This window comes from Homarus americanus, unplaced genomic scaffold (genome assembly GCF_018991925.1).
Source record: "Homarus americanus isolate GMGI-L3 unplaced genomic scaffold, GMGI_Hamer_2.0 scaffold39675, whole genome shotgun sequence".
Classification (NCBI taxonomy): Eukaryota; Metazoa; Arthropoda; class Malacostraca; order Decapoda; family Nephropidae; genus Homarus; species Homarus americanus.
Genome location: NW_024736071.1, coordinates 18733611 through 18747881, shown reverse-complemented (window position 1 = coordinate 18747881; position 14271 = coordinate 18733611). Strand labels below are relative to the sequence as shown.

General features: G+C 37.5%; 1 protein-coding gene across 1 annotated transcript in view; it reads right to left on the bottom strand.

The window, feature by feature from the left end:
- Nucleotides 1-8476: 8476 nt before the first annotated feature.
- Nucleotides 8477-14271, bottom strand: part of LOC121871871 (type 2 phosphatidylinositol 4,5-bisphosphate 4-phosphatase-like) — a 34893-nt gene continuing 29098 nt past the window's right edge. The window contains exon 6 of the mRNA XM_042374446.1: nt 8477-9670. Within this exon, the coding sequence (XP_042230380.1) occupies nt 9585-9670 (86 nt within the window). The 3' untranslated portion in view covers nt 8477-9584. The remainder of the gene's footprint in view (nt 9671-14271) is intronic.

The following is a 14271-nucleotide window of genomic DNA, read 5'->3' as shown; positions in this document are numbered from 1 at the left end:
GTCATACTGGATTTTCCTTAGTTAATAAAACTGATTAATTCATAAAGTCTCACTGCGATTTATAAATATTTGTTCCTTTAATGGCATTTATTGAATGATTTGCCTACCACAGAAACTTCTTTAAATCACTAAATCCTCTAGATAAGTCAATAATATCCATAATTCAGGCAAGGATTTCACTCACATAACATTGAATTTATTGCCATTTACCTCTCACCTGAGTTCCAAACACCATCGAGGGAGATTGTGCAGGAGATGAGAGGTGAAGTTTATCAAGTGTCAACAGGCAGTTTCAGATCGAGCCATTCGACTCAACGTGACCTCTGACCCAATGTCCGCATTAAGAACATATAGAGTACAGTACAGTATTACCATCAACGAAGGTCAACAGGTAGCATGAAATAGACCCAAACGACACATCGACATGACCTCTGACCACCCACATCAAGAACATGTTGACTATTACCATGAACAAAGGCCTGACACACGGGATGATGTAGCTGTGAGCATCGCGTGAAGAACCAAGGAGGGTAAACTGCCGTGGGTAAAATTAATACAATTCATACACAGTGCATACTTGCCGATCCTATTCGTTCTGAACCACCATCAAAGCAAAACCATGATTTGGTTCTTTTCCCCAAGTTGCTGTCACAGTCAATTGGATTTACATTGATAATTTCTCTCATCATCTCAAACTACCCCATAACTCTGATTTACAAGTCCAGGAGCCTTACTACCCCATGGATGATGGCTACAGTATATCTGAAACACCACAATGCAAAGAGGAGTAAGTCTCACAGTGTAGAAAGGAATACTATCCACGACCCTATGGAAGGAAGTACAACTCACGACCCACAGAAGAAGAGTACCATTCACGGCATGGAGAACACCAACGCTTTCCCCCACCTGCACGACTCGGAGAAAACCAAAGTTTTCCCCCACCCACACAATGCAGAAAACATTAACGCTTTCCCCCACCCGGACCACTAGATTATGGTCCAAGATCGCGACGTGTTGGTGTAAGTACCTATAATGATAAGAGAAAATATAACTACTGTACATACGTGGCAGCGTACGTCAGCCTGCACATGCCATTGTGGGAGAGGTCCACTTGGGTCTTAGTGAAGAACGGAGAGGAAATGTCCCGGGTCGGGAGTGACTGTCAACCCCAGTTGACAGATCATATAGTATAGAGCTTGAAAGAGAGAAATTAGCTTGGCAGAGAGAATCAATAGAACATGGTGAAAGAAAGAAAAAGGAGAGAAAAAGGTAGTGAACCTAAAGAGAAACCTCTTAAACATGAAGCAAAAGCTCATGAACATGAAGAGAGAGCTTGTGAACATAAGAGAGAAATAAAGAGAATTAATTAGGCCCACAAATTTGAAATCATTAAGGAAAAAAGTCTTTCCCAGGAACATACACCTCCTTTCCAGTTATCCCAGCAAATTTGGATTGGTCCCAAATTTATCGGAATCCGATCCCAAGGATTTCTTTTGCCAGTTCGAGAGAACTGCTGAGCATCTGAGTAGGTGTGGCTCATTCAGAGCAAACTTCGTGGAAGAGCTACTAGAGTCTTTAAAAGCACTAAAGATTACACTTCCCACCAATTTGTTAAAACGACTATCCTCGATGCATACTCAGCAGTCCTATCAACATAAATTTAGGAACTTACAATAAGCCCCTCAGCTAACATATGTTGAGACTGCAACTGAAAAACTTCCACGTTTGACGAACTCATTCGGTTGATCGTAGGCGAATTCCATTCCAGATCATGCTTTATTTAGATGACGAAGGAAAGTGTGACCTAATGAGATCAGCCCAGTCCTCAGACCAGTACCCAGTAGTACATCGATTGAACACGCATATGGGAGAGAAATCTCTCAATGTAAAGACAACGGCTGGTATCCCTGAGACTCAAAGTGATAAGGCTTAATCAAATGTTATTCCTTGTCAGTCACCTAATCAAGTCACTTGTTCATATTGTAAGAAAGAGGGTCATCATGTTTCTCAATGTTGGGACCCACCTTGTCGAAAATCCCTTCATTTTGGACAAGTTAAACCCCCTAACAAAACTGAAAGTACTCCGGCTAGGTATAAACCAGTACATGTATCGACTGTTAATGTCAAGAATCCAAATTCTCACATGGATCCATTTAATGATTTTAAATCCAAGGATAAATCTTCTTTACCCCTAAAAATAAACAATGTCCTGTAACTATTCTAAGTGACAAAGGAGCAGCCCAAAGCCTTCTGTTGAAAAGTGCTCTGCCTGATATAGAGAAGAACTATACTGGTAGTTATGTGCTCATACATATGTCTTCTATCAAAAGAGCAAAGATTGCTCATGTTTACTTAGTGTGTGATTTGTTATCAGATGTGGTTCTAGTTGGAATCTAAAAACAGAAATTTCCAATGCCTGGAGTTATCTTCACAATTGGGAACAGTCTTGTAGGTTCCGAAATTGGTCTCTGGAATTAACTTAGACCAAATTCCCTCGACTCAAAGTTCAACGGTTATGGAAGACGAGATTCTTCAAATGTCTGCCCAGTGTGTGCCTTAATCACTCGTGCACCAACTCCGACAATGGTTACTTCTCCACCGTACTCTTTTGATCTTCCTAACCAAATCATGTCAAAGAAAAACTTAATCACACTCAAAGTCAAGACAATTCCTTACAATGGTTCTATAAACCCGCTGCAAAATCTAGGGGGGAAATCACAGTACAGTAGACCACTAACCTGGGTTTTATTATCACCAAGATATCCTCATGAGATGCAGAAGACCCTTGCATCACACTGATACTGATACTTGGTCGGAAGTACTGAATATCAAATAGTCATGCCTCAGACCACCCGAAAACACATTTTTGAGATTGTCCACAATGATATACTGTATCTGGTCATTCAGAAGTTTGTAAAATGTATAGCAAAGTTAATTCTTATTTCTTTCAGCAAGCCATGAAAGCTTCAATTGTCAACTTTATATGCACCTGCCATGCTTGTCAGGTTGCAGGTAAGCCTAAGCAAGCTACACCATTAGCTTCAATCCATCCAGTACCTATTGAAGGCAAGCCCTTTGAAAGAATCATCCTAGATTGTGTAAGACTATTACCTATGCCCAAGAAAGGTAACAGATTTCTTCTAACTGTAATGTGTCCTTGAACAAAATATTGTGAAGCTTTCCCACTACATACAATGTCAGCTAAAGCTAATTTTATCTTAACTTTCTTTTGGAGGGAATTTCTAAAGAAATTCAATCATACTAAAATTACAAATGAACTGTTATCTAATGTAGCAAATGAACTAGGAATTAACCAAACCCTGTCACATGGATCCCTTGAACACATTCATTACTCTTAAACCTATGCTTCGAAAGTTCTGTTCTTATACTCCATCTGAATGGGATGAAGATCTTCCGGTAAAATTTCAGCAAAGGTGGGCAGTTGCGCCGCACATTTTTCCAAAGAGTTGCGGCGCAACTTTTACAAGCATTTTCAAGCGCAACACGCAAAATTTTTTGGCAATAATTTAAAATTGGAATACGACCGCATAAACAACCAGGCATCCCTAGAGCTGCATATTGCGAAAATTTTTGTTTCTGACGGAATGATTCAGCATACACATGATACAGGTCGGGCAGCATATTTCTGAACTGTAAACCAGATGAGACACCCCAACCCCCCTCTGTCGCTCCCTCACTCCCCTTCCCTCGCTGTAGTTGCCAGATTTCATCTTTCACATAAACTCTAGAAACTAGAGTTAATGTGAAAGATGAAATCTGGCAACTACAGCGAGAGAAGGGGAGGGAGGAATGATTCATATCATAACCAGTCAGGCAGTCAGTAGCACTGCAGTTAAGGAGCTAGTTTCTTGTTATTACTAATATTATGGATCGTTTTGTGATGAGGAGGAAGAAGGAGGAGTCTGTGGGCGGCAGCAGTAATCCTGCCGCTGCCGACCAGGACATGGAAGTTGAAGTGACAGACTGTTGACAGCCTGTCCACTGAGACTGAGGCCAGTGACAGTGAGGCATTTTTTTTGTAATTTTGTAATAAAATATTGATATTAACTTTTTTGTATCAATTATACAGTATTTTGATATACAGTGGGGTATGCTATAACGAATCTAATTGGTTCTAGAACCTTGTTCGTTATAGCATTCGTTCGTTATAGGATTAATCCGTTCCAGGCCCCCAAATACAACCACCTAACACTGAAAAATATAATATAAAATTGTAAAAATTGTAAAAAAGTGCATAAATATGCATCTAAACCCCTGAAATAAAGAATATCATTAATATTTGTAATAAAAAAACAATAAATTAGAAAAAAAAAAAATTAAATAATGTTCGTTGTAGGAGTTTCGTTCGTTATAGCATTCTCAATTTTATAGGTAAAACCGTTCGTTATAGGAATATTCGTAGTAGGATCCATTCGTTATAGCATACCCCACTGTACTTGTATATAGGCAAATTTTTTTGTTTTATCATTTGTTTATTTATTTATTTTGTTTTTAAGTTGCGCGTCGAGGTTTCGCTTGCGGCGCAACTTTTTGAAAAGTTGTGGTTGTGGCGCAACAATTTCAGCAGAATTGCGGTTGCGGCGCTAAAAAAAAGTTGCGCGTGCCCACCTTTGAATTTCAGTTTCACTAACAATTGGTTTTTAATCAGAAATCTAAGTTTCCCCATGGTATTCAGTGTATTTCATTCAAATTTGACCTTCATTTCCATCCCCCAGACCCCCTGCCACATTAAACAGTAAATATTTATTTTGATATCTGGTACCAATGAAAGGAACTTTGCATAAGCATTATGGTGTAATTTTAAATTTTTTTGTGGACATACGCCCAGACCAAGCAAGTCAGTTGTAAATAAGCAGACGACATGCGGTGACTGCAGATTTACATGAATTTACCATCTCGGTTATTATCCATTTGCGACGGAAGTGGTATTAGAAAAAGGTGTTGCAATTGACAAGATATAACTTCTGTGAACCCAAATTTTTTTTAACGCAATTGGGAGCGAAACTGCAAAAATACCGATCTTCTTCTTTTCCTGTTATTTGCCATAAGAGAAAGAGTACATGTGTTTCTAGGACCACTGAATGTTCTTCAAGAACAATGTATTTAACAAACTTGTCCTAAACAGACTGCGAGTCATTATCTAAACAAATTCAAACCTACTTTAAAAAATGTCATTTGCATAGTTTTGAGAAGTCTCTAGCCAAGTCAAACAAAAACGAAAGTGAAACTTGATCAAAAGACTAAACAAAGAGAATTTAAACCTGGAGATGAAGTCCTTTTATATTTACCTATCCTATGGGAGGGTGAAGCTGGTCAACCAGCAAATTCTTTGATGGGTCCTCCTTCCTCAGTGCTCAGAAAATTCACCCAATTCTATAAATTAATGAACTGATGTTGAATCATTACTTTAAGCACACAGTCTGGAACACCAAATAACATTGACTTTGCTTAATAGGTCACTAGGTACTGATGGGCGAAAGTAAATTCCTACACCCTCATTCACTTAGGTTTCCTAAGGAGTGCTGTAGCCAGTAATTTTGGGTAGGGACGACTGTTAGCTTGGGTTACATATGTGTATATGCAACACTATAATTGGGGAAAGCTACATCATTCCTGAATAAGTAGTTCCTGTTTGTATCAGAACTTTACAATTTGTTAGGATTTTTGCCACAAACTTATTAGGTAAAAGTGAGTTGCCCTGTATTAAGTTCCTTGTGAATGAAATGGACAATCCAATAGGATGCTTTCCAACAATTCGAGTTCACTAAACGTTAGTGAAAATTGAGATGGGAGGTTCAGCAGAAAGCTTCTGAGAATTCCAAGACATGTTGTATTACAGAATGTAACTTAATATGGATTATCTGGTCGAAAATGGCAATACAGGTACTCCTCGACTTACGACATACTCGACTTACGACAACCCGGACATACGACCGCCGTAGTCATAAAATATTTATGAAATTCATATTTTGTAATACCGACGTTAGTGATCGCGCTGTGTACTGACAAAATTTTCGTTTGTAATTCTCTTTAAAATGGCTGGTAAGCGTAAAAATGAGAGTTCTTGTGGTGCTGAGAAGAAAAAGAGACCCATTTTAGAATTTCTATATATTATTTTCGCCTTTTCGACTTAAGACCATTTCGACTTACGACCTGGTCGTCGGGACGGAATCCCGTCGTAAGTCGAAGAGACTGTATTGTACATTATCGTCACCAAGACCAGATGAATAAGTTCAGCAAAATTTTTCAGAAACAAAACACACTCATATATAATGTTAATTGTGAGTCTCATTACCCTAGTACCACTGTTTGAGCACACAATGTAAAGAGAGCACTTTATGGTATGAAATACAAGTTTAAGAACACACTAAAATACGAGTATGCACTATTGTAGCTAGAATTATTGGTACACAAGATCCTAACTCTATGTCTGAGAACATCCAGTTAACAGCAGTAATAACATCACATAATGTTATAATCTGACTTAATCCCATGGATTTGTATCAAAAAAATATATATTAAAGTGAATGAGGCTAAGTTTAGAAAATTTCAACAATGGGAAGTTTTGTTTACATTTGCTAGTTCACCCAAATTAATAAAGCTGAGTTAAGTTTATTCAAGATAAGAATGTTTAATTGAATGTTAAGTCATAGGTAGGGGTCGCCAAATTAATAATCTCCTCAAGAGGCCCCCAACTTAATGTTACATATTATTGACTGTCTAGGGGCTTTAGTGAAAGAAAGAAGTTTCTGCGGTCGGCAAATCATCTCAATCAACGCCATTAAAAGAACAGGTATGTATAACTCACAATGAAGCAAAGAATTAATTAGTTTTATTAACTTAGGAAAATCAAGTATGACTAGTATCAACTAAGGGGTAGAGAAATTTAAGGTTGAGTTTTGTATCAAATTATATTAACAAAATCTTATGGAAGAAAAAAAATAAAAGAAAATGAATACTGCTTTAACAAAATATAAATCCCGACACCAAAACATTTATGAAAGAAACACACAATGGTAACAAGCTAAATGACAAGATTATGGTAACCCAAGGAATAACCACACTTTGCTGTCAAGGCCGGCTGAACCTGTGAAAGGAAGTCTCTGTGCAAAACTAGGAAATGACTGACAAGAACTGGTGCATTTGGGGCAGAGGTAAGCTGTAGTAAGTAAACCTGCCACCAGGGATTTTCATTGTCTGAGGGCAGGTTGAACTATTTGGCGCCGCTCGTGAACTAGTGTGTGGTCATTACTAACTATCAGCCAGCTCAAGGTGGAAAGCGCGCACGCACGCCACGCCGCCTGCGGCACACACACACACACACACACACACACACACACACACACACACACACACACACACACACACACACACACACACACACACACACACACACACACACACACACACACACACACACACACACACAGAGAGAGAGAGAGAGCTATATGTATGTATACACGAACGGGTTAATTCCATAATTTAGGTTAAGTTAAAACACAACCCTGCCTATACAAAACAAAAATACGTAATATCCCATACACAACAAACAATGTAAACACTGTAAATAAAATGTTAAATAATAAAGAATAATGAAAGTAATGAAAAAAATGGGATTTTAGTTATAGATTTTTGTCATGAATATATTGGGATCCTGTTTGTAAATGCAGGTGTTCATAAGTCGGGCGTTCAAAACTCGGAGACTGCCTGTATATAAAATGATAAAGGGTGGCCAGCAGGCAGTTACCATCTCCTGCTTCTTACCATTTAACAAGTAGTGTGTTACCCCACACTTTTAGCACGATGCTTTTCATCAAAGGTTTGTTATACCATTGGCAAGTGCACCTCATAGTGTACTCATTTGAAACAGTGATCTGGTTTCAGTGAAATAGGTTTTACCATCAAACCTGGTACATACCTATATGAAATAATGCATAACCTAAATCAGATACAATAATGATACAAAAAATCTGAAATTGAACTGTCATATTGGTCCTTAGACTGTCATCCCACCTCACCTGATTTAATTGTTTTAATATTATTTAAAATCACCTCTACTATTCTCTTAATATACAGCCAGTTCCACTAGTTATTCCTTTACATAAAGGTTCCAACAACTGAAAGTAGAATTTAATTTTTTAATTAAAATTTACATAAATATATTTCTCATTGATCTTTAAACTCTTAAAAATGAGATAGATTTTATTTGAAGGATCTCACTTAAAATCAGTAAAATTAGCCTAACAGCATCGTTTAAGGCTGATTTTGAATGACACTTTTTTGACAGGACGGGTACACCTAAGAATCAAAACTATTAAAAGCAGTGAGGAATATTTATAAAGATACAAAGAATTGAATTCTTAAACAAACTTGACAAACTAATAAAAATCATAAATCCCTCATCCCTAACAAGCTTTCATATACTGTACCAGGTATATACATTAATAGGAAAACAGAATTAGATTTATTTATTTTAGAAGTCTGACAAACTGCAATCCTCAAGTATATTTAAGAATTCAGTACTATGTGAGAGTAACAGTTCAGTACTACAGTACATAAAGGACAGATTCCTAAGATCATTTGCTTATCACAGGTTTCTATACTTAAATTAGACTACATTGACTGCAAAACCCTACTAATATTAATAACATAATTCTTCAAGACACCAAGAGCATCCTGACACTTACCATTGTTCATTTAAACAGTACGAATTAATATCTTCTTAATATACATAAAAGATAATTATATAATACTTATAATATAATGTGAACATTGGCTATTTATGCAAATAAGAAAAGTGATAGTGGTGACTCATTTTTGCTCATGGTAATACAGTGAAAATGTTCAATAGAGCATATTGGTGAGTTAAAAGGCAATTTAGTATACCCCTACTGTATGCAGTACCATATAAAGAATTTGCTGATCACAAAATTTACATTATACAGTATACATAGTAATATTTGTGGCAATTCAATATAATTGGTCTGTTACATCTAAATTGTGAAAAAAATAATAATCACTTACCTTGCAAAGGAAAGAAGAATGAATCTACCAACTTTCACGGAGGCCCCACTTGAAATACTTATATGATGATACCTACATGATTCATCACATGGAAAACATTTCTTAAAACTCATAAAATTCAGTATAAAGGCATGTACACACAATATAAAATTGTAATAACAGAATAAAGTCTGACATGAACGGCAAAAAATACCTTGAAAACCACAAAAAGAGGTAATCTGAATGATTCAATGATGTGTAAATTTACGAAACTATCAAAGATATAATACCTCAATGGGTTTTCACTTAAATCAACCATCAAGATAAATACAAAACTTACAAAGTGATCAAGATTACCATATGTTTTTACAAATCAAATTGTCAGTCAAAGATTAATTCTAATTCATCCCAACACTTCATTAGTTTTATAAGTATGAAGAGAAGTTACAAATAAGTTGTATGGATTCCATTCATCTTCTACTGACAATCTGAAACAAATTTGTAACAAGAAGAAGGTGACAGACTAACAAAGAAATTGTAATTCCTTTTAGAACTTTAGCTTATAATGGGCCTTCAATGAGACTGATCTTCATGGAGCAGTAGTACACCGTTCGGTATAAGCAAGCTAATGAGATGAGGAAGGCCACTGCAAGGAGACAAAAATCAGTAATTAGGAGTTACACAACAGCTATTTCACTGCATAAACCCTCATCATCCTTCTCTTCTCATAATTTAGACATGTGTTTGAAAACAATAACTAGAAACTTAACAATACACTAATTATATGTACAGTCGGCCCTTAACATACGCGGGTTTAGCATACACGGATTTGCAAATACGCAGATTGCCCCGCCGGAGGAATATTCTGTACATTGAAGTAATTGAAGTACATTCAAATCGCGCGCCATTCAACTCGCGGCACCGAACACGGGACACCGCCCGCTCCCGCAACCTCACACACACACACAGCTCTCCCTCACTCAGTCAATCTCGCTGTAACCACGCTTGTGTTGACATCAGCATTGTAGTTGCAAAAATATTACATTTCCGTGAATGTATTATATCAAGCACAGTATGAATAGAATATCACTAATACAGGTTGACAATCCCTTATCCGAAACCCTTGGGACCAGAGGCATTTCGGATTTCGGAATTTGTCGGTTTTCAGAGTTTTTTTTTTTTTTCATTAGCCCATCCGGGCACAAGTCACTGACCCACATTGGGGCCTGGGGAATATAATAATAATAATAATAATAATAATAATAATAATAATAATAATAATAATAATAATAATAATACAGGTAATAATAATAATTCATAGGTCTAGGTCGTGTTACTCACTTTTTATCTTTTTTCATTCTTGTATTTCTTTATTATTATTATTATTATTATTATTATTATTATTATTTTATTAATACAGTATTATTGTTATTATTATTTGATTTTGGTGTATTATTATTATAATTATTATTACTATTACATTTTTGCCCCCCAGGCCCCGATGTGGGTCAGTGATCTATGCGTGAGTGGGCTAATCCCTGTTAAAAAAAAAAAAATTGCTCCACAAAACAATTTCGGTTTACAGAGCTTTTCGGTTTTCGGAATTTCGGATAAAGGGTTGTCAACCTGAATAAGAGTATTTTAACCGAAATCTACTAAAAAAACGAGTAACATCTCTTGAACATTGGAAGGTTAGGTAAAGTCTTTTGTTTTCGTCATGTATTTTATCCTCTTTTACATTGAAATACATCACGTTTCAGCAAAACTACTATTTATTTTTGAGAATATATTCATTCAGGCACAGTTTAGGTAAAATATACATGTGCTGTAACATTTTTTTAATTGAAAACGATTCAAAAAACACGTACCCTCTAGCCCTGTTCAAGGAGAAGACTGGGAGGAGCTGTTTGGTGCTTAAGATGATGACAAGGAAAATGATTTTGATGGATTTTAATGAAAATATTCAGAAAGACCCTGGCACTGTCAAGGAAAGTGGCTGCTGAAAGCTTCCAGGACATGGCAGAGGACGAGATTAGGGAGCTAATTGAAGAGCACGACACTGAGCTGACCGAGGAGGATCTACAGCAGTTAGTAGACTCAGGCAAGGAAGAGGAAGAGGAAGCGAAAGGGAAAGAGGAAGAGGAAGAGCACCAAGAAATAACGTTGGAGAAGTTGGGGGAGATGACCAGGAATATTGAGGCACTGAAAAACCTGGCCTATAGTATGGACCCCTCCATGGTGCGTGCCCTGAAATTCATGCGAGGGATGGATGACGTTTTTGATCCATACAAAAATATCATGGAAGAAATGAAAAGAAAGAGACGACAACTCCCCATCACCATGTTCTTTGATCACCGAAGGAGAGATTTAACACCATCAATCACTGGCGGCAGTGAGAAAGCAGCTGAATCCACCGTCGCCCCCACTTCACCACCCGTTATGGAATTGAGTGACGATGAGCTCGATGACCCCTGTCCTGTCGCCGAGGATAGGCACGGTACAGTAAAGTGAAATTTGCTTTTCTTGCCATGTTTGTAAAAATGCACAGCACAGTACAGTTCAGTACTGTACATAGGAAGTGGAGGTGCAGTTATTCACAAAACATTTGTGTTTGTTGTCGGCAGTAGTGACGGTGAGGAGGTGGAGGACGGAGCGGAGGGAGCGAGTTGGGAGGAGTGGTGACCTTGGACGCGGGAGCAGGGACGAGTGGAGATGCCACCCAGTACATTACGGGTGTATTAATTGTTTTTATAGCTATTTTTGCATTTTAATATTAAATACTGTACATTACATTTCCACAAAACTACCATTTATTTCTGAGAACATGGAAATGTAATATTTTTGCTGAAATGATGTACGTATTACAGTGGAAAGTGGGATAAAATTGTGACGAAAGCAATGACTTTCTCTTTCTTTCGTTCAAAAGATGTTACCGTAATCGCTTTTCGAATGGTTTTCAGTTGTGGGATTATAAGGCTAATGATAGGAGAAGAATATTATTGTAATACAGTACGAGTACAACAGTTTTTAACTGAAAACCATTCGAAAAGCGATTACGGTAAAATCTTTTGAATAACGAAAGAAAGCGAAAGTCATTGTTTTCGTCATGATTTTATCCCACTTTCCACTGTAATATGTACGTCATTCCAGCAAAAATATTATATTTCCATATTTATTTCTGAGAATACGTATATTCATTCAGTCACAGTTAAGGTAAAATATACTTGTGATGTAATATTTTAATGAAAATACAGTATCGTAGTTTTCTTTTGTTTCAAATTTAATTAACAAAGATTAATGTTTCAAATGTAATGAACAAAAATTTATGTCCAGAATCTATTAATAAACTTTAATTAATGAATACTTTATGTTTTACATCGTCCTGTGCTACCATACCATGGATTTGGCTACTTTGGGCTTGCTATGATGACGCAAGAGATCTGCCCTGGCAACTGTACCGACACTCACAGCTGGTGGTGCGTTGGTGCATCGTTTCCATTGTTTACTGGTAGTTACTGGTAAATATTTTTCAACCTAACGAAACTATTGCTCGTTTAGAGGTCGACCCCCAATTTTTTGCCAAATTATTTGGTCTTAAAAACTCGAACTACACACAGGTATATATGGTAAATAAGGACATGTGGGGGCCAGGGTTTTTTTTTGGGGGTCAGCAAAAATACGCAGATTTTTAACATCCACGGGTATCTCTGTTACGTAACCCCCGCGTATGTTAAGGGCCGACTGTACTGTACAGTAACTGGACATTATTTTGGTTATATCAATTTGTTTTAGAGGTTAATGCATATTTCAGTATCCTTGTTATATTTAACACATCTTATTTTCTTTTTTTCTTTTTTTACGGGGGAATTGCCCACCCGGGCACAGGTCATGGACCCACATCAGGGCCTAGGGGGCAAAAAAATAAGAAAAAGAAATTAAAAATAGAAAAGGAAAAGCTTATATTAATCTATTTAATGCAGGTGTTAGCCAAGCTCCCCACCCCCTACACTTTGCGCTTTCCTCCCACTCCCTCACTGAGCCAACTAACTCGTGTGTAAAGAAATATATAAAGCTACTCCTCGACTTACGACCATCCGGACATAAGACCGCCCCAGTCGTACCAAAAAATTTTCAAATTACGTACTTTCGAGTCCCGACGTTAGTGATTGCGCTGTGTACTGACAAAATTTTCGTTTGTAATTCCCTTTAAAATGGCTGGCAAGCTTAAAAGTGAGAGTTTTGTGGTGCTGATAAGAAAAAGAGACACCCATTTTAGATTTTCTATGTATTATCTTCGCATTTTCGACTTACGACCTGGATTTGGGTCCCTAACCCCGTGTAAGTCGAGGAGTGGCTGTATTCCCTTTACGTGTTTAACCTTAGGACAATTATTTCTTTTACTCTTTTCACAATATGTATATAGGATGGTGTGTGCATGTAACTGAGTAAAAATAAATGAAGAAAGTTACGTATATCTACTTGAAAATACGAGTTGAAAAACAACCATAACACCTCACAGTAGCCTGGTGGTTACAATGTTGAGCTAACCTCGCTACAATGCCATGATTAATCACTATTAAACACTATTCTATCACTAAACACTAATAATAACTGTAAATCCAGTGAAATGTGGCAGGGAGTGAGGAGAGTTACAACTGCAAACACTGCGCTAACTATCAGTCACTCACTCCCCTTACACGCTCCCATTGCCAGGCGTAAGTATGGGAGAAATACATGACCTTTTTCTCTTCACTTGTTTGGGCACCTTCCCACAGCTGGAAGAAGTGGTTGAGGGCACTTGGGAGCCATTACAAGCACAAGGAGCACAGTTGTTAATAGAGCAGAGTAGCACACACGCAAAACAGACAAGTGTTTAACCCGGACTGTCACTGAGGGAAAGTGAGCTCACATGGCCCAGCCACCTGGGACAAGAGAGATGCCTTGAGGGATGCCATAAAACTCGCGGGCTCCCCGTCCCAGCCGTGAAAATGCTGTGTACTTTAAAACTACCTGCAGACATTCTTGGTTATATCCAGGCAGTCATCCGCGAATAATCGAAGGCCGTGAATTAAAAATACGTGAATTGTAAGGGCATGCTGTATTATACAGTACTGTACTCCAGTACAGTCGTATCGCATCTTACGTTGGGGTTACATTCTGAAGAGGGAGCATAAAGCCAAAAAAGTGCATAGTCAAAATTATCCTTGAAAATCCCTTAAATCATCCATAAAGTACATTGTTATATAT